The sequence below is a fragment of the Capra hircus genome, chromosome 5 (assembly GCF_001704415.2).
Source record: "Capra hircus breed San Clemente chromosome 5, ASM170441v1, whole genome shotgun sequence".
Taxonomy (NCBI): domain Eukaryota; kingdom Metazoa; phylum Chordata; class Mammalia; order Artiodactyla; family Bovidae; genus Capra; species Capra hircus.
Genome location: NC_030812.1, coordinates 62819700 through 62847300, shown reverse-complemented (window position 1 = coordinate 62847300; position 27601 = coordinate 62819700). Strand labels below are relative to the sequence as shown.

The 27601-nt window shown below is 36.1% G+C and overlaps 1 protein-coding gene across 2 annotated transcripts in view; it reads left to right on the top strand.

Annotated features, from left to right (window-relative positions):
• UHRF1BP1L (UHRF1 binding protein 1 like) overlaps positions 1-27601 on the top strand; it is an 86608-nt gene that overhangs the window by 11690 nt on the left and 47317 nt on the right. For both annotated transcript variants that reach the window (XM_018048146.1, XM_018048147.1), the window contains 3 exons: positions 23653-23815; positions 24897-24935; positions 26262-26353. In XM_018048146.1, coding sequence (XP_017903635.1) covers positions 23653-23815; positions 24897-24935; positions 26262-26353 — 294 coding nt within the window. The remainder of the gene's footprint in view (positions 1-23652; positions 23816-24896; positions 24936-26261; positions 26354-27601) is intronic.

The window sequence follows — 27601 nt, the reverse complement described above, 5'->3', positions numbered from 1 at the left end:
TGCCTAGATTACACCCCCTTAGCGTTTCTTTTTTGGTCTGGTTTGTGCTTAGCTTATTGAAGGTAAGGTATAGTGATTTTCGTCTAAGCTTAAATCACATCTGTCTTTGCTTTTATTCAAGTCACCTACGGAGCTTAATTCCTTTTTCTTCTTAACCTTCTCATTTTAATCAGTGATTGTCTCTTTTTATTTAAATAACTCTTGAATTTATCTTTTTATCCTGAATATAGCATCTAGCAGATTATTTGCTACAAAGTAGATATCAGTAAGATTTGAATATCTCTACTGTCACTACCCAGATTTAAATCATAATTCCTTGGATCAGTTGAGGTTAAATATTCTCATTTCTCATGCTTCTTTAAAAAAATAAATTTATTTATTTATTGTTGGCTGCTCTTGGTCTTCGTTGTTGCCTGTGCGCTTTCTTTCATTGCAGTTTGCAGGCTTCTCATTGCAATAGCTTCTCTTGTTGTGGAGCATGGGCTCTAGGTACCTGGGCTTCAGTAGTTTTGGCATATGGGCTCGGTAGTTGCAGTTTGCGGCCTCCAAATTGCAGGCTCAGTAGTTCTGGTGCATGGGCTTAGTTGCCCTGAAGCATGTGGGATCTTCAGGGACCAGGAATCGAACTAGTATCCCCTGCATTGCGAGGTGGATTCTTAACCACTGGACCACCAGGGAAGCCCTTCTCATATTTCTTTATTCCATTCTTGGAACTGTTGCCAGAGAGATCTTGACAAAATACTAATCTTATTTAATTTCTTGGTAAATATTTTTCAATAGCTCATGTTCAGGCTTTAAAATTTTTTTTCTTTTTTTGGTTTATAACATAATTTTTGTCCAAAGAAATATAAATAGAACTTTACTGTGTAGAATAGTAGTAGGGCTCATTCTAGTTGAAACAGCAGTTGGGAGTGGGGTTCAGCTGGCATATCTTTACCCTTTTTATTTCTGTTCCACCTAGGTTGAATCATGAGCAGTCTCCTCAGGGGCACTGTGGAAATAATACTGATATGTAGGATGAAACCTGCATTCCTTGGCATGAGATACAAGAGTTCTTCACGATCTGGCTGCTGCTATGCTTTCAAAGCATATCATTTCTTTTCAAACTACGTTATGCTTTTCAAACTACCTTGTTGTTAGCCTTGTGCTTCATCTGTGCTGGCTGCATATGATAACCTTGAACATGCTGCTGCTTATCTGAAATGTCCTCCTCTGCCCTGGTCACCTAGCAAAAAGTTACTCTCAAAGACGTGGCTCCAATGCTGCCTCCCCCATGAAGCCTTTCCAAAGCAGTAGGCTTTTTAACAAAGTTGATGACCTCTTCCCTCCTCCATCTTAACCTAGTCTCATTTTTATTATAATATCTGTCACTCATTGCCTGACACATAGTATGACTGTAAAACATTACAATAATTTCTTTCTGTGATTGCTTCTAATAGTAAATCATGAGGTCTTTGAAAGCAGTAATTTTGTCTCATTTGTCTAAGTTACCCAAGAGCTTAATCAGAGCTCAGTTTTTGCCTTGAAGAATGTATATCTAATTGTGTCAGGTTTTCTGACATTTCAACAAAATTTAGAAACCCAGGTTTAATGTAACATCTACCCATTTTAAACGTTAGCCACATATTCTGGTTGTTAGAAACACTGTGCAGGCCAGACAAAACATGTCTGTGGGCAAAACACAGCTCACAGGCTGCCAGTTTGCAGCCTTTCCATTCTTTGAATGTTTCTGTGGAAAAACTAGTTAGACAGGATTGGTTGATTTTCTTTACATGCATATTACAAAAATAACCAAGCCAAATAAACTCTGTAAATTGTGAATGCTCAAAAAAAAGGGGGGGAGGAATTTATTATGAGCATATCTTGATCCTTGTCCCATCCTTGTAAGTTTTTTAAAACAAATTTGTTGTTCAGTCGCCAAGTCGTGGCCAACTCTTTGCGACCCTATGCACTGCAGCACGCCAGCCTTCCCTGAAGTTTGCCCAAGTTCATGTCCACTGAATGGGTGATGCCATCCCACCGTCTCATCCTTTGTCGCCCCAATCCTCCTCCTGCTCTCAGTCTTTCCCAGCATCAGGGTCTTTTCCAGTGAGTCAGTTCTTCACATCAGGTGGCCAAAGTATTGGAGCTTTAGCAACAGTCCTTCCAATTAATATTCAGGGTTAATTTCCTTTAGGATTGACTGGTTTGATCTCCTGCAGTCTGAGGGACTCTCAAGAGTCTTCTCCAGCACCACAATTCAAAAGTATCAATTCTTTAGTGCTCAGCCTTCTTGATGGTCCAACTCTCACATCCATACATGTTGGGAAAGCCATAACTTTGACTATACCGACCTTGGTCTGCCAAGTGATATGTCTGCTGTTTAATATGCTGTCTAGGTTTGTCATAGCTTTTCTTCCAAGGAGCAAGTGTCTTAATTTTGTGGCTGCAGTGATTTTGTAGCCCAAGAAAATAAAATTTGTCACTGTTTCCACTTTTCCCCATCTATTTGCCATGAAGTAATGGGACTGTGCCGCGGCCAGCACAAGCAAGAGTCGCACCTGCACAGGGAGAGAACGGAGCGTCCCCGCTAAGAAAAATAAGAGAGAGACAAAAGATGGGGTTGAGAGGATCAGACCAAAATGGCTGATGCCTTCCTTTATTGTGCTGCAGTATATATAGGATAAAGTACGTGACTTCTGACATTCACAAGATTGTTCTTAATCTCCAAATACAATCACAAGACCCTTACCATTGTGTACAGATCACAATAAGATAATCTATCTTCTATCAATAAGATAATCTATCTTCTATGAAATGTTGCAAGAACCAAACATCCTGGAGCCTTAAGGGTAATAAATTCTTCAGGGGGGCGGGACAGGGAGCTTAGGAACATGTCCTAGGGCTCTGCATAACGCCGAGCAGCTCCCAAGACTTAACCCTTCACGGGCAGTCCCCCGCAGGACTGGATGCTATCTTAGTTTTTTGAATGTTGAGTTTTAAGCCAGCTTTTTCGCTTTTCTCTTTCACCTTCATCAAGAGGCTCTTTAGTTTCTCTTCACTTTCATTAGAGTGGTATCATCTGCATATCTGAGGTGGTTGATATTGCTCCTAGCAATCTTGATTCCAGCTTGTGATTCATCCAGCCCTGCATTTCATATGATATGCTCTGCATATGATTTTAAATAAGCAGGGTGAATACTCCTTTCCCAATTTGGAACCAGTCTGTTGTTCCATGTCTGTTTGTAACTGTTGCTCCTTGACCTGCATACAGGTTTCTCAGGAGACAAGCTCATCTGATATTCCCATCTCTTTAAGAATTTTCCACAGTTTGTTGTGATCCTTCACACAGTCAAAGGCTTTCACATAGTCAATGAAGCAGAAATAGATGTTTTTCTGGAATTCCTTTGCTTTCTCTATGACCCAGTGGATGTTGGCAGTTTGATTTCTGGTTCCTCCTCTCCCTTTTCTAAACCCAGCTAATACGTCTAGAAGTTCTTGGTTCATATACTGCTGAAGCCTAGCTTGAAGGATTTTGAGCGTAATCTTGCTAGCATGTGAAATGAGTGCAGTGGTGTGATAGTTTGAACATTCTTTGTCATTGCCGTTCTTTGGGATTGGAATGAAAACTGTCCTTTTCCTGCTTGACCATTTTTTAATTTACCTTGATTTAGGAACCTGACAGTTTCCTATGCAATATTGTTCAGTTTACAGCATCAGGCTTTACTTTCACCACGTCTGACTGTACTTTCAGACACATCTACAACCTAGTATCATTTCCACTTTGGCCCAGCCTCTGCATTCCTCCTGGAGCTATTTCTCCACTCTTCCACAGTAGCATATTGGGTGCCTTCCGCCTGGTGGGCTCATCTCGCGTCGTATCATTTTACCTTTTCATACTGTTCATGGGATTCTTGGGGCAAAAATACTGGAGTGATTTGCCGTTCACTTCTCTAGTGGGCCATGTTTTGTCAGAACTCTCCACTATGACCTGTCTGTCTTGGGTGGCCCTGCATAGCATGGCTTATAGCTTCATTGAGTTATGCAAGCCCCTTTGCCACGACAAGGCTGTGATCCATGAAGAGGAATGGAATGGTAATTGATCCTAAAATACCTCTTAAGTTAAAATTGTACAAATTTGATTGTAGTCTTGGCTTTGCCTTAGTGTGACCTTGAACTATGAACTTAACCTCTCTCGGCTTCACATTCTCTGCTGTAAAATGAGGACTTTGAATTAGAGAAACTTTTCCAGCACTAAAATTGTAAAATTATTTTATATTCTTTTCTTGTATAAATACTTCCTATGGCTCTACTGAGTTATTTTACTTGGCTCTAAATCTAGATGAAAATAGCAATGGTGTGGTTTTCAAAAAGCCATGGTTCAAAGACCTTAGTAATTCTCATTTCCTTATATTTTATGAAGTTAGCTAGTCCATTCTTTTTTATTAAGAGATACACACCCACACATATTTGCTTTACAGTTTGTTTGGCTTGATTGTTTTTATATTATACAATTAAAGTCAACTAATCTAGTATAACCAGTTATATATATATATATATATGTATATATATATATATTAAGTGAAGTGAAGTGAAAGTTGCTCAGTCGTGTTTGATTTTTTGCGACCCCATGGACTATACATTCCAAGGAATTCTCCAGGCCGCCTTTCCCTGCTCCAGGGGATCTTCCCAACCCAGGAATCAAACCGAGGTCTCCCACATTGCAGGTGGATTCTTTACCAGCTGAGCCACAAGGGAAGCCATATATATATATATATATATGGATATATATAATTACTTATATAAATATCTGATTTAAACACCTCTATTGAAATATAATTGTTTTGTGCAATAAATTGCACATATTAAAGGTGTACAATTTGTTGAAATTTTGATTTGTGCTCTCAAACATTTCTTTATACTCCTTTGTAATCTTCTCCATCCTGTCTTCCTGCCTTATCTGTTATTATTATTGATCTACTTTATTTCACTTACATTCGTTTGTATTTCCCAGGATTTCATATAATCATTTAGTTTACTTCTTTCCTGCCCTTTTCCCCTCAGCATAATTATTTTGCAATTAACCTATGTTGTTTTATGCATTATGTCGTATTGCTGGGTATATTCCATTGTGTGTATGCCACAGTTCCACAATGGAATTGTTTATCCATTCACCTGTTAATCGTTATTTGGGTTCTTTCTAGTTTGGGCTATTACAAATAAAGCTCCTGTGAACATTTATGTTTAAATCTTTGTGAGGACATATACTTTTCATTTCTCTTGAATAAATGTGTCCCAAAGTCTATATTTTATAGTCTCACCAGCAATTGTATGACAGTTCCACTTGCTCCATTCTTCACTAGCATTCAGTTTAGTCTTTTAATTTTGCCCAGTTTAGTGGATAAGTAGCGATATCTGATTGTGGTTTTTAATTTGCAGTTTCCTATTGACTGATGGAGAAGGCAATGGCCACCCACTCCAGTACTTTGCCTGGAAAATCCCATGGACGGAGGAGCCTGGTAGGCTGCAGTCCATGGTTTCGCAAAGAGTTGGACACGACTGAGCGACCTCACTTTCACTTTTCACTTTCATGCATTGGAGAAGGAAATAGCAACCCACTCCAGTGTTCTTGCCTGGAGAATCCCAGGGATGGGGGAGCCTGGTGGGCTGCCATCTATGGGGTCAAACAGAGTCGGGCACAACTGAAGCGACTTAGCAGCATTGACTGATGATGTTCATCTTTCAGTGTGCTTGTACACTATCTGTTATGACTTCTTTTGTTTGAGAGTCTGTTTAAATCTTTTACCTATTTAATTAATGAGATGTCTTACTTTTGAGTTGTAAGAGTTCCTTATATATTGTAGATACAAGTCCTTTTTCAGATATATGTTTGTAAATATTTTCTGTCAGTCTGTGGCTTGTTTTGTAGAAATAGTATCTTTTGATGCACAGAATTTTTAGTTTTGATGAAGTATAATTTGTTGATTTTTTTCTTTTTTGGTTTGTGAATTTTTTCTTGTGTTATAGAAATCTTTACCAAGCTCAAAGTCTTTTTCTCCAGCATTTTCCTACAAAAGTTTTATAGTTTCTGTTCTTAGATTTTAGTCTGGAATCCATTTAGAGTTAATTTGTTATTTGTGGTGTGATTAAGTACCAAAGTTCTTTTTTCCTTCTCTTTGCATATTGCTAAACAGTTGCTCTAACACAATTTATTGAAAATACCATCTTTTTCTCACTGAATTGATATTGTACCTTTGTTGAAAATCAGCTGGCTATAAACTTGGGCTTGTTCCGCTGATTATTTGTCTTTACTCCAATATCAGACTGTGTTGATTACTGTAGCTTTTAAATAAGCTTGAAATTGGTGGGACAAGGCCTCCAACTTGATTTATCTTTTTCAGAGTTATTTTGACATGCTGGGTTTTTTGCATTTTCATGTAAATTTTAGAATCAGCTCGTCATTCCTACCAAAAAGTCTGCTGGATATTTGCTTGGGAGCCATAATTCTGTTTGGAGAGAACTGACATCTAAACAATACTGTCTTCTGATCTACCTACTTGTTTTATTTCTCTATATAATTATGTCTTATTTAATTTCTCTCAGCAGTATCTTCTAGTTTTCAGTATGTAGGTCTTATAACCCTTTGTCAGGTTTATCTCTAAAAATTTCAAACTCGTTCAGTTCAATTCAGTCGCTCAGTCGTATCCGACTCTTTGCAACCCCATGAATCACAGCACGCCAGGCCTCCCTGTCCATCACCATCTCCCAGACACTGTTTCCACTGTTTCCCCATATATTTTCCATGAAGTGATGGGACCAGATGCCATGATCTTCGTTTTCTGAATGTTGAGCTTTAAGCCAACTTTTTCACTCTCCTCTTTCACTTTCATCAAGAGGCTTTTTAGTTCCTCTTCACTTTCTGCCATAAGGGTGGTGTCATCTGCATATCTGAGGTTATTGATATTTCTCCCAGCAATCTTGATTCCAGCTTGTGCTTTTCCAGCCCAGCGTTTCTCATGATGTACTCTGCATAGAAGTTAAATAAGCAGGGTGACAATATACAGCCTTGACGTACTCCTTTTCCTGTTTGGAACCAGTCTGTTGTTCCATGTCCAGTTCTAACTGTTGCTTCCTGATTAATGTAAATGATACTTTAAAATTTTCTGATTGTTTGTTGCTAGCATATGGAACCATAATTAACACTTTTATTGCAGTAACTTTTTATTGAGATAAACTTCCCATATGCAGTTCAATGATTTTTTAAATGAGATCTTTACTTTAGAATACTTTTAGATTTGTAGAAAAGTTCTAAGGCTAGTACAGAGAGTTTTCATACATTCCCTAGCGCATCTCCTGTATTGTTAACATCTTAGATTAGTATGGTACATTTACCACAATTAATGAGTAAATATTTATATAAATTATTATTAACTATAGCCCATAATTTATTCAAATTTCCTTAGTTTTTGCCTAGTATCCTTTTTCTGTTCTAGGAACCCATTGTGAATACTACATTATATTTAATCATTGTATCTTTTTAGGCCCCTCCAGGCTGTGACAGTTTCTCAGACTTTCTTTGTGTTTCATGACCTTGAGAGTTGAGTAATATTTGTCAGATATTTTGTTCAGTGTCTTTCCAACAGGCTTTATCTATTTTTTCTCATAATTAGAATGGGTTATGGGTTTTTGGCAAAAACACAACAAAAGTAGAGAGCCATTTTTATTGTCAAATTTAGGGTACATATTATCAGTGTGTTTTATCATTTTTTTTCTGGTTTTATTGAGATATATAATTAATTATACTGAAGTCATATAGCACTGTATGTTTAAGTTCTGTAGCATAATAATTTGTTTTATGTACATGCATCATGAAATGATGACCAAAATAAGTTTAGTGGGCATCAATCGTATCACATGTATACAAAATTAAAGAATTGAAGATAATTTTGTTTGTGATGAGACCTTTTAGGATTTACTCTCTTAATGTTCATATTAATATACAGCAGTGTTAATTATTTTTATCATGTTTTACATTGCATCCTTAGTATTACTTATCTTATTACTAGAAGTTTGTACCTTTCAGTCAGTTTAGTCACTCAGTCATGTCTGACTCTTTGCGACACCATGAACCGCAGCACGCCAGGCCTCCCTGTCTATCACCAACTCCCGGAGTTCACTCAAACTCACGTTCATTGAGTCGGTGATTCCATCCAGCCATCTCATCCTCTGTCATCCCCTTCTCCTCGTGCACTCAATCTTTCCCAGCATCAGGGTCTTTTCAAATGAGTCAGCTCTTCGCATGAGGTGGCCCAGAGTATTGGAGTTTCAGTTTCAGCATCAGTCCTTCCAGTGAACACCCAGGACTGATCTCCTTTAGGATGGACTGGTTGGATCTCCTTGCAGTCCAAGGGACTCTCAAGAGTCTTCTCCAACACCACAGTTCAAAAGCATCAATTCTTCAGCGCTCAGCCTTCTTCACAGTCCAACTATGCTGTCTAGGTTGGTCATAACTTTCCTTTTGTCCCTTTGGACTGCCTTCATCTAGTTACCCCTCCCTCTGCCCTCTGGTAACTGCAAATCTTATCTCTTTTTTGTAAGTTTATTTGTTTTTGAAGTGTAATTGACCTACAGCACTGTGTTAGTTCTTGTTGCACAATATAGTGATTCGGCATTTCTATATATTTCCTAATGATCACCGCGATGTCTAGTTGACCATCTTTTCTCATACAGTGATATTACATACTTATGACTGTATTTCCCACACTGTAGATTTCACACCTATGACTCGTTCATTTTGTGAATGGAAGTTTGTACTGCTTAATGTCCCTCACCTATTTTTCTTCTTCTTCTGTCCCTCTCCCCTCTGGCAACCGCTTGTTCATTCTCTGTATCTGTTTTATGGCCGAGTAACATTCCTTTGATAAACATGTTGCTTCCATATCTTGGCTATTGTAAATAATGCTGCAGTGAACATAGGGGTACATATATCTTTTCTAAATAGTGTTTCAGTTTCCTTTGGATAAATATCCAGGAGTGGAATTGCTGGATTGTGTGATAGCTCCTGGTGGCTCAGATGGTAAAGAGACTGCCAGCAATGCAGGAGACTTGGATTCTATCTCTGGGTTGGGTAATGCCCTGGAGGAGGGAATGGCGACGCATTCCAGTAGTCTTGCCTAGAGAATTCCATGGATAGAGGAACCTGGCCGTCTCCAGTCCATGGGTTGCAAAAAGTCAGACACAATTGAGCAACTCTGTTTTTAATTTTTGGAGGAGCCTCCCTACTGTTCTCCATTGTTGCTGTACCCATTTACAGCCCCACCAACAATCCATGAGCGTTCCCTTTTCTACACATCCTCGTTAATACTTATTACTTGTGGTTTTTCTGATAATAGGCAGTCTTACAGATGTGAGGTGACATCTCATTGCAGTTTTGATTAGCATTTCCCTCATGATTACTGATTTTGAGCATCTTTTCAGATTCTTTTTGATCATCTGTCTGCCTTCTTTGGGAAAATATCAAGGTCTTCTGACCTTTTTTAAATGTTTGAATTCTTTATTTTGTGTTTTAACCCTTTGTTAGATATATTGTGTACAGATATCTTCTCTCATCCAGTAGGTGACCTTTTTATTTGTTGATAGTTTCCTTCACTGTATAAAAGCTTTTTAGTTTGATATAGTCTCATTGTTTGTTTCTGCTTTAGTTTCCCTTTCCTGAAGAGATACGTAAATATATCCAAAAATATATTACTAAGACCAGTGTCCAAGAGCATACTGCCTATGTGTTATTATAGAAGTTTTATGATTTCTGTTCTTACATTTGTCTTTATTAATACATTTTAAATTTGTTTTTGTGCATGGTGTGAGAAATTAGTACAATTTGATTCTTTTGTATGCAGCTGTCCAGTTTTACCAACATCATTTATTGAGGAGGCTGTCTTTTCCACATTGGGTATTCTTGCTTCTTTTTTTTGTAGATTAATTGCCTATACAAGTGTTGGCTCATTCCTGAACTCTGTTCTTTTCCACTGATAGATGTGTCTGTATTTGTGCCAGTACCATACTGTTTTGATTATTGTAGCTTTGTAGAGTATTTTGAAATCAGGCAGTGTGATACTTCCAACTTTGTTCTTTCTCAAGATTATTTTGGCTCTCTGAGGTCTTTGTGTTTTCATACAAATTTTAAAATTATTTCTAGTTCTGTGAAAAATACTGTTGGTAATTTGTTAGGGATTGCGTTGAGGGTCAGACACGACTGAGCGACTTCACTTTCACTTTTCACTTTCATGTACTGGAGAAGGAAATGGCAGCCTACTCCAGTGTTCTTGCCTGGAGAATCCCATGGATGGGGGAGCCTGGTGGGCTGCCGTCTGTGGGGTTGCACCGAGTCAGACACGACTGAAGTGATTTAACAGCAGCAGCAGCAGCAGCAGCAGCAGCATTGAATCTATAGATTGCCTTGGTTAGAATGGCCATTTTAACAATATTAATTCTTCCAATTTAAGAACACATTATATCTTTACATTTGTGTCTTCACTTTCTTTTGTCGTCTTACAGTTTTCAGAGGACATGTCTTTTGCCTCCTCAGGTTTATTCCTAAGTATTTTATTCTTTTTTAATGCAGTGGTAAATGGGATTGTTTCTCATTCTGACAGTTCATTGTTAGTGTATAAGGATACAATAATTTATGCATATTATTTTGTATCCTACAAATTTACTGAATTTATCAGTGAGTTCTCGTATTTTTTTCTTGGTTTCTTTGGGATTTTTATGTATAGTACCGTGTTATTTGCAAGCGGTGACAGTTTTACTTCTTCCTTTCCAATTTTGTTCCTTTTATTCATTTATTTTTCTTGTCTGATTTCTGTGCCTAAGACTTCCAATACTATACTGAATAAAAAAGTGACAAGAGTGGGAATCCTTGTCTTGTTCCTAATCTTAGAGGAAAAGCTTTCTGCTTTTACCATTAAGTATGATGTAGCTGTGGATTTGTCATATATGGCCTTTATTTTGTTGAGCTATGTTCCCTCTATACCACTTTGTTGAGAGTTTTTATCATAAATAATTGTTCAATTTTATCAAAAGCTGTATCTGTTGAGATGATCATATGTTTTTATTCTTCAGTTAATATGGTTTATCACATTGATTGTTTTGTGGCTTTTGAGTCATTCTTGCATCCCTGGGGCAAATCCCACTCAGTCATGCTGTGTGATACATTTAATGTATTGCTTAATTTGGTTCGCTAATAATTCTCTAGAGGAACATTGCATCTATGTTCATCAGTGATCCTGGTCTGGAATTTTCTTTTGTTGTGATGTGTTTGTCTGGTTTTGATATCAGGGTGATGCAGGCCTTGTAGAATGAGTTTGGAAGTATTTCTTCCTCTGTGTTTTTTGGAATAATTTGAGAGAGATAGGTGTTAACTCTTCCTCTAGCTGGTAGAATTCCTGTAGCTGAATTCTACCAGCTGGAGGAAGAGTCAGCCGTCTGGTTCTGGACTTCTGTTTGTTGGGAGTTTTTGAAATTATTTAATTCACTTTTACTATTGGTAATTGGTCATGTTTTCTATTTCTTTCTGATTCAGTCTTTGAAAATTGCGCATATCTAGGAATTTGTCATTTCTTCTAGGCTGTCCATTTTATTGACATATTTATTGGTAGTAATCTCTTATGATCTTTTATATTTCTGTGGTGTCAATTGTAACCTCCTTTTCATTTCTGATTTTACTGATGTGGGCCCTTCCTTTTTTCTTGAGGAGTCTGACTACAAGTTTGTCAGTTTTGTTTAAATTTTCAAAAAACCAACTCTTCGTTTATTTATCTTTTCTATTTTTTTCTTTCTATTTATTTCTGCTGTGATCTTTATGATTTTTTTCCTTCTACCAACTTTGGGTTTTGTTTGTTATTTTTTTAGTTTCTTTAGATTTATGATTTTCCTTGTTTCCTGACATAAGCTTGAATTGCTGTCAACTTCCCTCTTGTTACTGCTTTTGCTGAGTCTGTAGATTTTGGGTCATTGTATTTTCATTTTCATTTATCTATAGGTTATTTTTTAATTTCCTCTTTGACTTATTCAGTGACTCACTGGTTGTTTAGAGCATATTGTTTACCCTCCACATGTTTGTGCTTTTGTTCTTTTTTTTCCCCTTGTAGTTGATGTTTAGTCTCATAGTGTTGTGGTTGAAAATGGTGCTTCATGTTTTCAGTCTTCTGAAATTTAATGAAACTTGTATTATAATCTATTGTGTGATCTGTCCTAAAGAATGTTCCATGTGTACTTGAAAATAATTTATATTCTGTTTTTAGATGGAATGCTCTATAAATATCAATCAACCTCATGTGATTGTGATTCTAATGTGTCATTTAGGATCAGTGTTTTCTTATTGATTTTTCTGTCAGAATCATCTGTCCATTGATATAAGTAGGGTGTTAAAATCCCCTTCTGTTACTGTGTTACTGTCAGTTTCTTCCTCTATGTCTGGTAATATTTGCTTACGTGTTTAGATTTTCCTATGTTTGGTGTGCGTGCTAAGTCGCTTCAGTCGTGTCTGACACTTTGTGACCATATGTACTGTAGCCCATCAGGCTTCTCTGTCCATGGGATTCTCTAGGTAGGAATACTGGAGTGGGTTGCCATGCCCTTTTCCAGGGCATCTTCCTGACCCAGGGATTGAACCCGTGTCTCCCGGATTCTTTACCACTAGCGCCACCTGGGAAACCCATGTTGGGTGCATATATGTATATTTACAATTGTTGCATCTTCAACTTGAATTGATCTTTTGATCACTATATAATTCCTTCTTTGTCTCTTGTTACAGTCTTTGTATTAAAGTATACTTTTTCTGATATAAATATTACTACTCTGGCTTTCTTTTGATTTCCATGCCTAGAATATCTTCTTTCATTCTCTTGACCTTCAGTCTATATGTGTTTTTAGATCTCTTATTGGTGATGTTGCATTGATCATCTGATTGATAACTGTGTGTGTCAGGTTATCCACTATAAAATTACTCTATTCTCACTTTCATACCATATGTTTTGGAAGGAAGGAAGTACTATATGCAGCTAACACAAAATGAGTGAGGAATTCTGCTCCACTTCCGTAAGGTTGGAATATCTTATAAGCAATTTAAAATTTTTCTGTGCAGGAGGTTTATCTATTTTCCCCCAGTTATTTACTTATTCAGTCATGCGTTTTTATCTATGTAGACTCACATATATTTATTTTATACTTTGAGTTATAATCCAATAAATTGCATTTTGTTGCCCAGATTTTTCCAGCTTTGGCCACTGGGAGTCTTTCTTGTGTCTTCAATTCATTTTATTTTTTTATGTTAGTCTTATATCTTATAACCTTGCTAAACTCATTTATTAGTTCTGGTAGTTTGGGTTTGTTTTTGTCCTAAGATTCATAGGATTTTCTACATAAATGATAATGTCATCTGGAAAAAAATAGTTTTATTTTATTTCTAAACTGAATGACTTTTATTTTTATTATTTTAAAGTTATTTTTTATTTTTTTTGCCTTCCTATGTCAGCTAGAACCTCTAATACAGTGTTGAATAAAAGTATTGAGAGCGGACCTCCTTGTCTTGTCTCTGTCTTAGGGAAAAAGCATTTTAGTCTCTCATCATAAAGTATGATTGTAACTCTAGAGTTTTTGTACAAGTTCTTTGTAGTTTTGGGGAAGTTCTCTTCAGTTCCTAGTTTATTGAGAGTTATGTGTTCATTCATGGTGTTAACTTTGTCAAATGCCTTTTTATGCCTTTACTGAGATCATCATGTGATTTTATTTTTCATATGGTGAATTATATTAATTGATTTTGAATGTTAAACCAGCCTTCATTACTGGAATGAATACTTGGTCATGATGTATATACTTCTTATATATTGTTTGTTAAACTGTGGGTCATAGTTTGCCTTGTACAGTCAGTGTTGTTGATGACCATTTTAAAAGAAGGAAATAGAATGGAAAATTTCAGACTATATTAAACTTTACTTCAAGAAATAATTTGTTTCGTATGTATGTACTATAGTTCATATCCAAAATTTTGAAAACAACTAATTCACTTTTTGAGCCTGAAGATGATGAGGCACAAAGTGGGGCAAGAAAGCAACTAGCCTTAAGAGGAGGGTGCCTGATTAAAGGAGGTACAACTGGGTATTGGGTAAGGTAGGTGGCACTGGTGGTAAAGAACCTGCCTGCCAGTGCAGGAGACATAAGAAACATGGGTTTGATCCCTGGGTTGGGAAGATCCCCTGGAGGAGGGCATGGTAACACACTCAAGTATCCTTGATGGAGAATCCCATGGATGGAGGAGCCTGGTGTGGGTTACAGTGTAGAGGGCTGCAAAGAGTTGGACAAGATTGAAGCAACTTGCCGTGCACATAAGGCAGAAACGGAATAGGGGTTTCTTTAGAAAAGCCTCATTTATTTCTTAGTTTTGATTAGAGAAATCTTTTAAAAATATTTATATTTATTTATTTGCCTGTGCTGGGTCTTAGTTGCGGCACACATGATCTTTGACCTTCGTTGCAGCAGGCAGTATCTTTAGTTGCATCATGTGGGAACTAGTTTTCCAACCAGGAATTGAACACAGCCCCCCTGCATTGGGAGTGTGGAGTCTTAGTTGCTGGACCATCATGGAAATCCCAATTGGAGAAATCTTTATGGCTGCCTGATGAAGCCCATGGTCTGTGAAAGGATGTAATTAGGTGAAGATTAACAACTTAATGATCTTAGCCAAAGGACTTAGCAGACTATCAGATTTTGGGAGCATGCTGCAATAGCATGCTGTCTTGTACAACTTTACCATATGGTCTTAAGGTACTCTTCTAGAAATATTATTTTTAATAAAGTCAGGCAGAAGCTATTGTTAGATTTGCTTACATAAAGATTTTGGTTCTTATAATATCTTTTCATATGCAGTGAGAATGTAATTTTTGTAGGGACACACAGTCTTGAGATACTAGTTAGTGATTTCACTTACTAGTTTGTTTCAGGATTTTAGCTGGGCCCAATTGGAGAGAATGGAATAATGATGGGGGAAGAATCTTTAGGTATCTTTTAAGTTTTAAAATGTTGGATTTGTGTTTCTCAGTCATCATCTTTCTTATTTGTCAGCTTGGTTCTAATGTAGTGTTTTAGTTTTAAATTTCTGAAGGAAGAAATCTGATTAAAGAATCTAAATGCCTTGTCATTCTATAGATCAAATCACCTATAACCAAGGACGTATGTTAACGTGTCTTAGATCTGTATGTTTTCCCTATGTTTATAGCCTTTGAGAAGATGGAATCACTAGTAACTGGGCAGGTACCCTAGGAGGTATTTATTATTAATAAATTAATTTAAAAATAAGTTAATTAAATCAAACACAGTGGTATTGCAGTAGTTTATTTTCTGGGTGGTTAAAATTAATCCTGTTGCTTTAAAGCAATGGTTCTTGGCCATTGTGGTGTTCAAAAACCCCCTTGAAGCCTATCCAAGAACTTCAGATTGTGCCTGCTTTAAACTTTTAAATTATACAATTCAACATGTGTTGTTAAATTACCTGTAAAATCTAGTTTTTCATGCGTGGAATACCAGAATTAAAAAATGATTGTTTCTAATTATAGCTGTTATTTGAGAAAAATATTATCAAGTAGCATAGCCACTTCCTAAGTTTAGAAAAATAGTGGGCATTGATGTGAATCTCTAATAACATATACTATAATAGGAACCATAAAAACTTTCAGGACAAGGTGAATAATTCAAGAAATGTGTATTAGCTGATGAAGTTTTAAAAGAATGTCCGAGGATTTGTTATCTGAATGTGACGAGATAATTGTGGAAGAAGGTAAGTAGTTCAGAAAAGGATTATAAACTGTGTTCTAAGATGGTTTTTAACACTAAAATTTTATGATTTACCCCCAAATAGTACAGTTAACCTAGAGATAGTTCATTTCATAAATCTGTTTCAGATTGCTTTAGCAAATAAAATAATTTATAATCTTTTTTTAGGTATAGCTATGAAATGGATCTGATGAAATTTCAAATAAATCATGACTAAAATTTACAATAACATTAGATACAAAATTTATACCTCTGTTTTGTCCTAAGTATTTACCTTGCACAGTGCTTTATACATAATTTAGACTCTCATTATGTATTGATTGTAAAATGTATAATATAAATCAAACCTGTTCTTTGCATTTGCCTGGAAATTTTATTCCTTTACTTAGCTATTTTGTTGTTAATAATGAAAAAACTAGTAAGTTTATTTTCATGTAATATATATAATTAAAGAAGATTTTGGATGAAATAGACATTAGCTTGCAGGTATTAAGTTAGCTTTAAAATTGGTACGTTGTTAAAAATATAATATTAACCAGTAAAATGTATACATTCACCTTTAAATTTTATTTCATATAATACCAATGTTAAAATAACACCTGCTTATTTTAAAATAAATCTCTTTACATGGCATAATATACATAGTAATGGGACATTCTGGTGTGTTCTAATTTTAAAAATAAAATCAGTAAGAATTGTGCCAATTTTATCTTTATTATGTTTGACTTTCTTCTCTGCATTTGTTATGATTTTGACATTTTCAGGTCAATCAGTTTTCTTTTTTACCCTCACTTTAAGTCTTTAACATATCTACTGTGGTTTTATATAGATTTCGTGTTTCTAATCTCCCACCTCTCCCTCATCTCTACCAAATAATTAATTATTCAGAAATTTAATTCATTGACTTAGAGTTTTACCATTTTTTAAAACGTTTGGTTTAAAATGTTTATATACCTTTTAGAGCTTGAAATGAGTCTTTAGTGAACTAAAGAGGTTTATTTCAGATAACAATTGATTCTCTTTAGGATCAGGCTCTGGTATTATAACCCTGCTCAATTATAATGTTAGTAGAAAAATACAATTATCTGGAGTGGCAATTTGGTCCAAAGAGCTTATAGCAACACTTGGACAAAGCATAGGTAGAGGCATAGTTCCCCCATGCCTTGATGTTATTTTGTGGGTTTTTGTTCCTTTGTTTGCCTAGCATACACTTACAGTGTATTTTTCCTCTATCAATTAAGAAATATAAGAAATGTGACCGAGGAACCATTCTCCTGTCTCTGTTTTTGGAAGGAACATAATTATATTAATAAATGATTGGGAAACATTTGTTTAAAACTGAAACATATGTAAATTAAAGCCTTACATATGAATAATAGCAGAGAAATAATTTGATGTGTCCGTGGCCTACCCAGTATAAGAAACCAACTTTCTCATAGCTGTGGATGTGACAGCATTATATCTTCAGCTTCCTCTTTAAAATGTTTTAATAGATGAGCAATATTAACATGTTTAAAGTACTATTTGGATAAACTTGAACTTTATTTTTTGGCCCTGTTGCTTGTGGGATCCCTGGCTAGGGATCAAATTCTTGTGTTCTCAGTGCTGAAGGTGCATAGCCCTAACCACTGAACCATCAGGAAGTTCCTAAGCTTGAACTTTTGTTATTGCTCCAGTTAAAAAGCTATAATCAGTGCCTTCATAAGCTTTTTTATTTAAACACATTTTTTAAATGAATTAATTTATGGCTGTGCATGATCTCCCTTGCTGTGCCCGGGCTTTCTCTAGTTGCAGTGCTCAGGTTTCTCCTTGGAGTGACTTCTCTTGTTGCAGAGCGTGGGTTCTAGAGCTCAGGCTTAGTCACCTCATAGCATGTGGAATCTTCCCAGACCAGGAATCAAACCTGTGTCCCCTGCATTGGCAGGCAGGTTCTTAACCACTGGACCACCAGAGAACTTCAGTGCTTTTATAATTTAATCTCAGTGAAAAGCAGGGCAGGAGAAAGAAGACTCTTAATTGGATGTCTGTTTTGTATCCATTACTTTATGTATTATCGATGTCTGTTTTGTACCCAGTACTTTATGTATTATCTTTAATCCTCACTAAAATCTTTTGAGGTTGGTATTATTTTCTCCACTTTACAGATGAGCAGATTGAGGCAGAGATATCACAGGAGGTAGCTTAACTAGAGTTCACATCTGTTTGTCTGACTTTAAGCTCTGTGCTCTTTGCAGGTGTTGTCCCTTTGGTATGAACTAAATTGAAAATAGGATTTCTTGTGAATAACATGTTTTAATCATTCCATCACCACTTTTGCTTGGTTTGTCTTTTTGGATTTCTGTTAAAGTTTTGTCTTTTTCAAAGTTACATATACTCCTTATAAAATACTAAACCATACAGAAAAGTATAAAGATGAAATAAATCTAAAACTCACCAATCATAGGTACTATTGATTTGAGATTTTATAATGCATGTTTTATATAGTTGAAATCACAGTATATAATTTTGAGCCTTAAATTTTCATCAGGCAGTATAGTGTAACTATTTCTTTATATAATTGGCAACATATATTACTTGATACCATCTTCCCAGATGGTGCTAGTGGTAAAGAATCTGCCTGCCAGTGAAAGAGAGACAAGATACATGGGTTTGATTCCTGGGTCGGGAAAGAACCCTGGAGTAGGAAATGGCAACCCATTCCAGTTTTTTTGCCTGAAAAATTCCACAGACAGAAGAGCCAGGTGGGCTGTATTGTCCATGGAATTGCAAAGAGTTGGACATGGCAGAGCTGCGTGCACGTACACACACACACACACACACACACACACACACTACTTGATATATATGTAGGTATAATATATCACAATTAAAGGGATTATTATGGATATTTAGGTGCTTTTTCCCTTTTGTAAATATCATTGAGATGAACATTCCTGTACCATAGCCAGTTAAGATGTTGCCTGATTTCTCTACTAACAACTCTTCGCTGCCCAACACTAAAGATACATAGTCAGATGTTGGTATTTATGAGTTACTCAGATTAGTTTTTGTTCATCTGTCCATTTATCCTTTCTTCCCATCTTCCCCTTCAGTATGGTTACAGTATTTTTTTTTTTAATACAATTAGGTTCATTTTTTTCAAGTTACTTTCAGTTTTAGGTGTTTTCCTCTTCACATTCTTTCTTACTTTGTTTTTTACATATGTAGAATATTAACATGCCTTTCAAAAACCAAAACTCTTCAAAGCCAGCTTGTCTTCTTGTGTACTCTGTCTTCTAATCAAGGATTTTGTTATATCAGTTGTCTGCCCATCAGTAGTTTTCTTTTTTCTGCATCATTATTGTCCACATACAAGCCTGCTGAATTTTCTCCCACCAAAAAAACCAAAACTGATTTCTCTCCTGCCTCACTGGCCCTTCCTTCTTAATCACCTTTGTTGGCTCCTTGGCCTCTTAGTAGTCTTTGACCACAGTCTTTGAGCCATTTCATTTTTTTGTCTCTGTCTTGTAGACGCACATATATAACATTGGTCATTATTAAATTTGTGTCTGTAGCTACTGAATAAGATTTGAATATCTAGCTACTTAATTGGTATCTTCTCTTGGATATCTGATAAGCGTTTCTTAATTAAACTACTCTAAGCCTAAATTCTGGACCTTTATCCCAAACTTAATTCTCCCTCTCTGTCTTTAACCCCATAATTGGTGACTCTGTCCTCTTTGCTCAGACCAAAAACCTTGGCGCCATCCTTGCCTTCACTATGTATTATCCAATCCTGTTGCTTTACCTTCAGAGTATGTCTTGAATTGTTCCCTTCTTACCACTTCCTACTCTCCCAGCTTGATCCGAGGCACCATCTTCTGTTACCTGTATCGTGGTAGTAGTCTCCTGTCTGGGCTCACTGCTTCTGTCCATGTACTTCTTTCATCTCGTCTCGATAGAGTGATCCTTAAAAAAATTGCTATCCTGTTATAGTCAAAACCGTCTCCAGTCATTCTCATTTTTATTCATACTAAAAACTTGAGTCCTTGGAGTGGCTTAAAAGGCCCCACGTGATCTGGCCCCTGTTACTTCTCTAACTTTATCTCGTTTCATTTTGCCGTTGTTCATTTCCTCCAGCCACCTTGGCCTTTTTGCTATTCCTCAGACCTGTGTGTTCTTACCTCAAGTTTTTGTCCTTAGCTTTAACTCTGCCTAGAGTATTCTTCCTCTAGATATTTGCATAGCTAGCTCCTTGGCTTTCTTCAGCTCTTTGCCCATATGTTATCTTTTTAATGAGGCTTTTCCTGTCCACTCTTTTAAAAATGAAAACATCCTTCTATGTTATTTTTGCTTTGTTTTTTTTCCTCCATAGTTATCAGACTCTGACTTATTATATATTTAACTTTGTAGATATTGGTTAAAATTTATTGAATGACGAATGTGTAATCAGCCCTCTCTTTGGCCTTCAAGAGTTATCTTCTATTTCTCTGGTCTTCTTGCTACATTCCAGATGCTGATCTCTTTTCTGTTCTACTTTATACTGTCTCCTGCCTCAGAACCTTTGTACGTTTTATTCCCTCTACTTGGAAAACACTTTCCTGTCCCCTTCTTTTTCTTGCCTAGTTAACTTCTACTACTCATCCTTTAGATACCAGCTCAAAAGTCCCTATTTCAAAGAACCTCTGGATTAAGAACCCCTGCTGTCTTCACTCTTGGTCATGCTATTTGATCTCCCTCACCAGCTAAACTGAGCGCTTCACAAAGGCAGGAACCTGGAGTATACTGCTTGCCAGTGTACGTGTCTGAATAGTGAATCCTCGGGAAGTATTGAGTTGGCCAAAAAGTTCATTCAGATTTTTCATTTGGCCAACCCAATACTTACTGAATTAGCTCCCTTCAAGCGCTAATATTCTGCCTTGAGGCAATGATAGGTCATTCCTATGTGCTTAGAAATGGCAGCCTATCAGGAAACTTTGTATTTTCAAATCAGACGTGATTCGTGGTAAGTTTGAAACAACTTGGCATTATTGATCAACTCTGAGTTAAATATGAACTTTATATTGACAAAGTCAATGTGTTGACATCTTGTGAGAAGATATGAATCCAGATAAGATCTGACTCAAGAAATTCTGGTTTGAGTCAATGCAGAAGAATGTGTGTATTGATTCTTATTGGTGTGTGGGGCATGTAAATAACCCAGTACATTTTGTTGCTTTAATATTTAATATCAAAAAAAGGTAGAAGCCTGGCTAATAACTTTTTTGTTAGCTAATAGTTAACTTTGTCAATAGTTTCACTTTTGAAAAAGTAAAGCTGGGTAAAGTTAACAGTTTTTTTAACCTTTCAGGGTTGTGTTAAGAATTAATATATATGAAAGTACTTTAAAATACATGTGTAATTTATTATTACTAATATCATCTTTATTGGTTGTGACATTGGGCAGACAAGTTGGTTTCTCATATTTAATCTTGCAAAAAATGGGAATAAAAGTAGTATTGACTCTAATGGGTTATCATGAGAATCAGTAATGCATGCACTCAAAGAGAAGAGTCTGGTACCATTAAACCCTTAGAAAATGTTTGCTGTTGTTCTGTTATTATTTTCAGTCTGTTCTTTTAAGTTTAAGAACTTTCCTTTTTAAATCATTATAGAGAATCTGCATTCTTTAATTAGAAATCAGGGTCAAATCTTTAATGTGACTTTTGGCACTTTCATTAACTACTTGGCATGATGAATGGCTGAGGTGGCATCTGCTGCTGCTTTTACTTCTAAAGAGTTATATCTCATTTCCTTTGTGATGGAATTCCAGCTGAGCTATTTCAAATCCTAAAAGATGATGCTGTTAAAGTACTGCACTCAATATGCCAGCAAATTTGGAAAGCACAGCAGTGGCCACAAGACTGGAAATGGTCAGTTTTCTATTTCTGCTCTACTGACTACACTCAAGCCTTTGACCATGTGGATTACAAAAAACTGTGGAAAATTTTTAAAGACATGGTAATATCAGATGACCTTACGTGTCCCTGAGAAGCCTATATGTAGGACAAGAAGCAATAGTTAGACATGGAACAATGAACTGGTTCAAAACTGGGAAAGGAGTAGGTCAAGGCTGTATATTGTCACCCTGCTTATTTAACTTACACAGAGTATATCATGCAAAATGCTGGACTAGATGACTCATAAGCTAGATTCAAGATTGCCAGGAGAAATATCAATAATCTGACATATGCAGATGATACCACTTTAATGGCGGAAAGCAGAGGAGCTAAAGAGCCTCTTGATAAGGATGAAAGAGACGAGGGAAAAAGCTGGCTTAAAACTCAACATTCAGAAAACAAAGGCCATGGCTTCCAGTTCTATCACTTCATGGAAAATAGATGGGGAAAAAGAGGAAACAGTGACAGTTATTTTCTTGGATTCCAGAATCACTGTGGATAGTGACTGTGGCCTTGAAATTGAAAGATACTTGCTCCTTGAAAGAAAAGCAATGACAGACCTAGACAGTGTATTAATAAACGGAGACATCACTTTGCTGACAAAAGTGCATATAGTCAAACCTATGGTTTTTCAAGTAGTCATGTATGGATGTGAGAGTTGAATTTAGAAGGCTGAGTGCTGAAGAATTGATGCTTTTGAACTGTGGTGCTGGAGAAGACTCTTGAGAGTCCCTTGGACAGCAAGGAGTTTAAACCAGTCAGTCCTAAAGGAAAGCAACCCTGAATATTCATGGAAAAGACTGATTCTGAAGCTGAATCTCTGATAATTTGGCCACCTGATGCGAAGAGCTGAATTATTGGAAAAGACCCTGATGCTGGGAAAGACTGAGGGCAAGAGGAGAAGGGGGTGACAGAGCATGAGTTGGTTGGATGGCATCACCAACTCAATGGACATGAGTTTGAGCAAACTCTGGGAGATAGTGAAGGACGGGGAAGCCTGGTGTGCTGCAGTCCCTGGGGTTGCAAAGAGCTGGACTTGACTTAGTGACTGAACGACAGCGTTTCCTTACCTCACTTTTGGATTGGTTGGTAAAATAAGAATATTCACTTCTGTGATATTATCTATAGCAAAGTAAAATGTAGTAGAGGCTGGCTCAAATCCTTGCATAATATATGAAAAATAGTATATACTAATTATTCATAAGTTTGAAAGATAATAAGAACTAGAGCTTGAATGTATCTGGTTCTAAGATATTTAAATGTATGATGGTGGTTTAGTCACTAAGTCGTGTCCTACCCTTGTGACCCCAGCAACCTCAGTGACCCCAGGGACTGTAGCCTGCCAGGCTCCTTTGTCCATGGGATTTCCCAGGCAAGAATACTGGACTGGGTTGCCATTTCCTTCTGGGAATCTTCCCAGTGCATTGATTGAACCCAGGTCTGCAGCACCGCAGGCAGATTCTTTACAGCTGAACCACCAGGGAAGCCCATGCTGCTATTACATTCCTTTGTCTTACTATTTACTTATTTTTGTCTGCGCTGGGTCTTTGTTATTGTTCACAGGCTCCCTTTAGTTGCGGTGAGCAGGATCTACTCTTCGTTGCAGTGTGCCGGCTGCTTCTCCTGTTGCAGAGCTGTTGCAGAGCACGAGCTTGGGTGTGCAGGCTTTAGTAGTTGAGCCACATAGGCTAGGCTCTAGAGCGAGGGCCCAGTAGTCGTGGAGCACGGGCTTAGGTGCCCTGCATCATGTGGAATCTTCCTGGATCAGTGATTGAACCCACACCCCCTTCATTGGCAGACGGATTCTTAATCACTGGACACCAGCGAAGTCCACTATTACATTCTTAATGCTCTGTATATATGCAGGAATGACTCAGCAGTACAGTAACTAACACTAAAATAAATGTCAATATATATTCTCTTTCAGATTTACCAAAAATTTATCTCCTGACAAGATAAATCTTAGTACCCTTAAAGGAGAAGGTGAACTAAAGAATTTGGAATTGGATGAAGAGGTGCTCCAGAACATGTTGGATTTGCCAACATGGCTTGCTATCAACAAAGTTTTTTGTAATAAAGCATCGATTAGGGTGAGACTTTGATATCTGTGCAAGGCATTTTCTGTTTTCATTTTATTTATTTCATCCCTATCATTTAAAATAAATATTTTCTTTTTTGTATTATTTATTTTATTGAAAAATTGATATTCATATTTAAGCAATATTGATAGTTTATTAAAATAATTTTTAAAATTTGGTACATATTTTAAGTTTTCTTCATAGGATTTGTTGTCAAATGGGACAGCTTAAATTTGTAGTAAGTAGAGTCTACTTCAAATGAAGGCATAAGGACTGATAAGTTATCTTATTCTGGACATTATACTTTTATTTGAAATTTTGTCCAAACTCATTTGTTTCTTATTTTGAAAATTTTAAAGTTTTTTTTTTAATATTATTCCTGCTTATTAAAACTTAAGCTTTTTTATTACCTTTGACTCTAATCATATCATATCACTTCTTTGTTTTAAAGATTAGGCTTAATTTGAGAGCCTACTCAGTAAAAATGCTGCATGCTAAAATTAAAATTAAAATTGGGTGATACAGAAAAGATTGTGGAAAGTTTGCTATATCCTTTGATGGTCACCTTTAATTTTTGTTCTATCTTCCATAAACCCAAATGTTTTCAAAAAATATTATCCTTAATATAGAATTTATTTGAGCATTATTTATTTGATATTACTTCCATTTAACATTAATGGTCTCACTTTTATGTTTGTCTTGAATATCTGCAAGGAAATTGGCAGGAATTCTAGAATTTAAAAGATTATTAAATGAGCAAAACACTGATTAAGCTTTGCCGAGAATTCTTAAAGTATAAAGTCAAAATGTACTTTCAGAACTGAAGAAAAAACCATATTATTTTTTAGATAATATTAATGTTAGTCGAACCTGAAATTTTTAATTAAAAAGATGACCAAGAAAATAAGGATAATAATCTTTTTAAAAATAAAATAGGTGTAGCTGATTTCAAGAATATAAATGAATTTGTTCAGTTTAAGTCATCTGATATAATTTGGTATGTCTATCACTATGTTAAGGAAACATCTTGTGTTGATTACTGTTTTAAGTTACTTTTTGATGATTCATTTTAAAGAAAAATTTTCTTTTATAGATACCATGGACAAAATTGAAAACACATCCCATCTGTTTGGTAAGTTCTGAATTGCCTCAGAAATAAGCATTTATATTTGTGTATAACTACTCTGTTAATATTTTGTTTCTTAAAAACGTATCTTATGGCTTTGTTAGCATTCATTCTATTTTGATAGCATTTAGTTTTCTCAGTCTTTAAATGGGAAATTTAAACTTTAAAATGAGAGGGTCTTTAAAGTTCTTCAGGTCTAGAATATCATATTTTAAGTTAGTATATTTTATTGTATCTTTTCACTCTTTATTGACATACTGTGGGCTTCTTCTTTCAATAAAGTTTGATCCAGATTTTCTATGTTTCTGCTTTTACTGATCTAATGTACAATATGTTCTTTAATGTACTTTACTGTTTAAGGAAAGTTGATTGTTTGGTCATTTACTGATTCATTCATTCCGCCAAAACTTACTGAATGCTTCCCCTCTGCCCTGAGGGAACATATATTTTTACAAGGAGACTGACAGTGAACAAGTAAACAACATAAGGCAGTTTCAGACAAGTTCAACATTAAATAGAGAATGAAGAGATGACTGGAGATGTGTTAGTGATGACTACTAAGGATATGTGATCTTTCTTCAAGAAAAACTTAGCCTGAGGAATTTTTTCATTATGAGAGTGTTTATTTTTTCATATTTTTGTATATTTCATATTTTTATAGTTATATGTTATAAATCTCAGGTTTTAGATTGGGAGAAGCTTTTAGAGGTTATTTAGTTCTGTTTACAAGTAAGTAATTTATCAATTAGTAATTACATTCTGAGGTTAGCAATTATGCTTCTGTGAAACCTGATGGTCTCAGCAGTACATGGCTACTGCTGCTGCTGCTGCTAAGTCGCTTCAGTCGTGTCTGACTCTGTGCGACCCCATAGACGGCAGCCCACCAGGCTCCCCCGTCCCTGGGATTCTCCAGGCAAGAACACTGGAGTGGGTTGCCATTTCCTTCTCCAATGCATGAAAGTGAAAAGTGAAAGTGAAGTTGCTCAGTCGTGTCCGACTCTTCGCGACCCCATGGACTGCAGCCCACCAGGCTCCTCCATCCGTGGGATTTTCCAGGCAAGAGTACTGGAGTGGGGTGCCATCGCCTTCTCCGATATGGCTACTACTTACAATTTTTTTCTCCTGTACTCCTGTAATAAGCTTTTCCAGCAGATAAGTGCCTTGAGAAAGGAGTGAGCATTTTCTCTTTTTAGACCTTTAGAGAGACATTTAAAATGACTCTGCTTTATTTTCTTTGCTTCTAAAGAAATGAGTGAGAAAGTAGTCTTAAATAATATCCTTATACATAAAATAAAATATCTAATGTTTATATTTTAAATGTGTTTTTATTAGTCCTTGGATAAAGTAATAATGGAAATGAGTACATGTGAAGAACCACGAAACCCAAATGGCCCATCACCAATTGCAACTGCTTCAGGACAAAGGTAGGCTATCCATTAATATGTATGATTGGCAAAGGGAATTTTTTTTCTGTAGTCAGCTCTTTTATCTGCAGTAATAGGACATAAAATAAAATTTCCTAGCCTCAGTCTCTATTTCAGTCACTTCTCCCATCAAACATTTTATAGTTTTAGTAAACATTTTGCAAAAGTAGTGGAATTGATTTTTAGCCTCTTTCATTCATCTTGCTTTCCTTGATATTAAATAGTAATGATCAGTCAAAGGCAGAACAGCAGCAGAAAATGGAAGAAGAGCTTAGGCATTCTATAAATCAGATAGTCTTTTATTTGGTCTCTGAACACTTTCTCTGCATAACATTTGTTCTGTGCATCAGTGGACCTTTTATGACTCTTAAGAGTTAAGTTCATGCCTTAAAAAAGTATAGACCTTTTGGGTTACTCTAAAATTCATTAAATATAGAATACTCACACTTTATACAGATTAAATTTTGATAAATAAAAACCAGATGCTAATAAAGTAGAAGCCTGTAAAGGAGAGCATTTCACAAAGTAAAGGAGAGCATTTCACAAAGCCATCTTGAGAAGTTAGAATGGTTCTTAAAAAATAGATACTTAAAAATTTGCCCATTTATCTTTGCATTCAGTAAATTTGAATCTTGTTTTGTACATAATTTCTTCAAAACAGATTTTCTGCACTATTTTTGGGTGATACAGATATTCGTGTAAAAAGTTTAGATAGATTTTAATGTGATTAGTGCCTCAGGTTGTACAACATGGCAGCCCTGGACATTTACAGTATTCTAGGGGCTGTGTAGAACCAGTGATAAACTCTTCTTGAGACTGAATGTGCACATACAGGTACACACACACACTCTCTCTCACATTTTCCTTCTCTTTTACCAAGGTTGAACCATCTTTATATTAATGCATTTTGTGAGAATACCTACAGTCTGGTCAGTGACTTTTCACATCGGAATCGAATGGTGATCCATCCACTGCTGAGAGTTGACTGAAAGCCAGATTTATCAGATATACAGTTTATATTTGGACTATAGGTAATAGTGATGGGGAAAGAGCTTTCACATTAACATTTTTGTAGTCTATGTATTTTCCAGTAATTTGAGATTTAAAGTTTAGATTATGATTTCAGGTTAGGTAAGGTAGGTTGGAGCAGTTGATCTTAAAATTGGCTAGTCAGAAATATTGGAGAAAAAGGTAAAAGTGAAAGTCACTCAGTTGTGTCTGACTCTTTGCAACCCCATGGACTATACA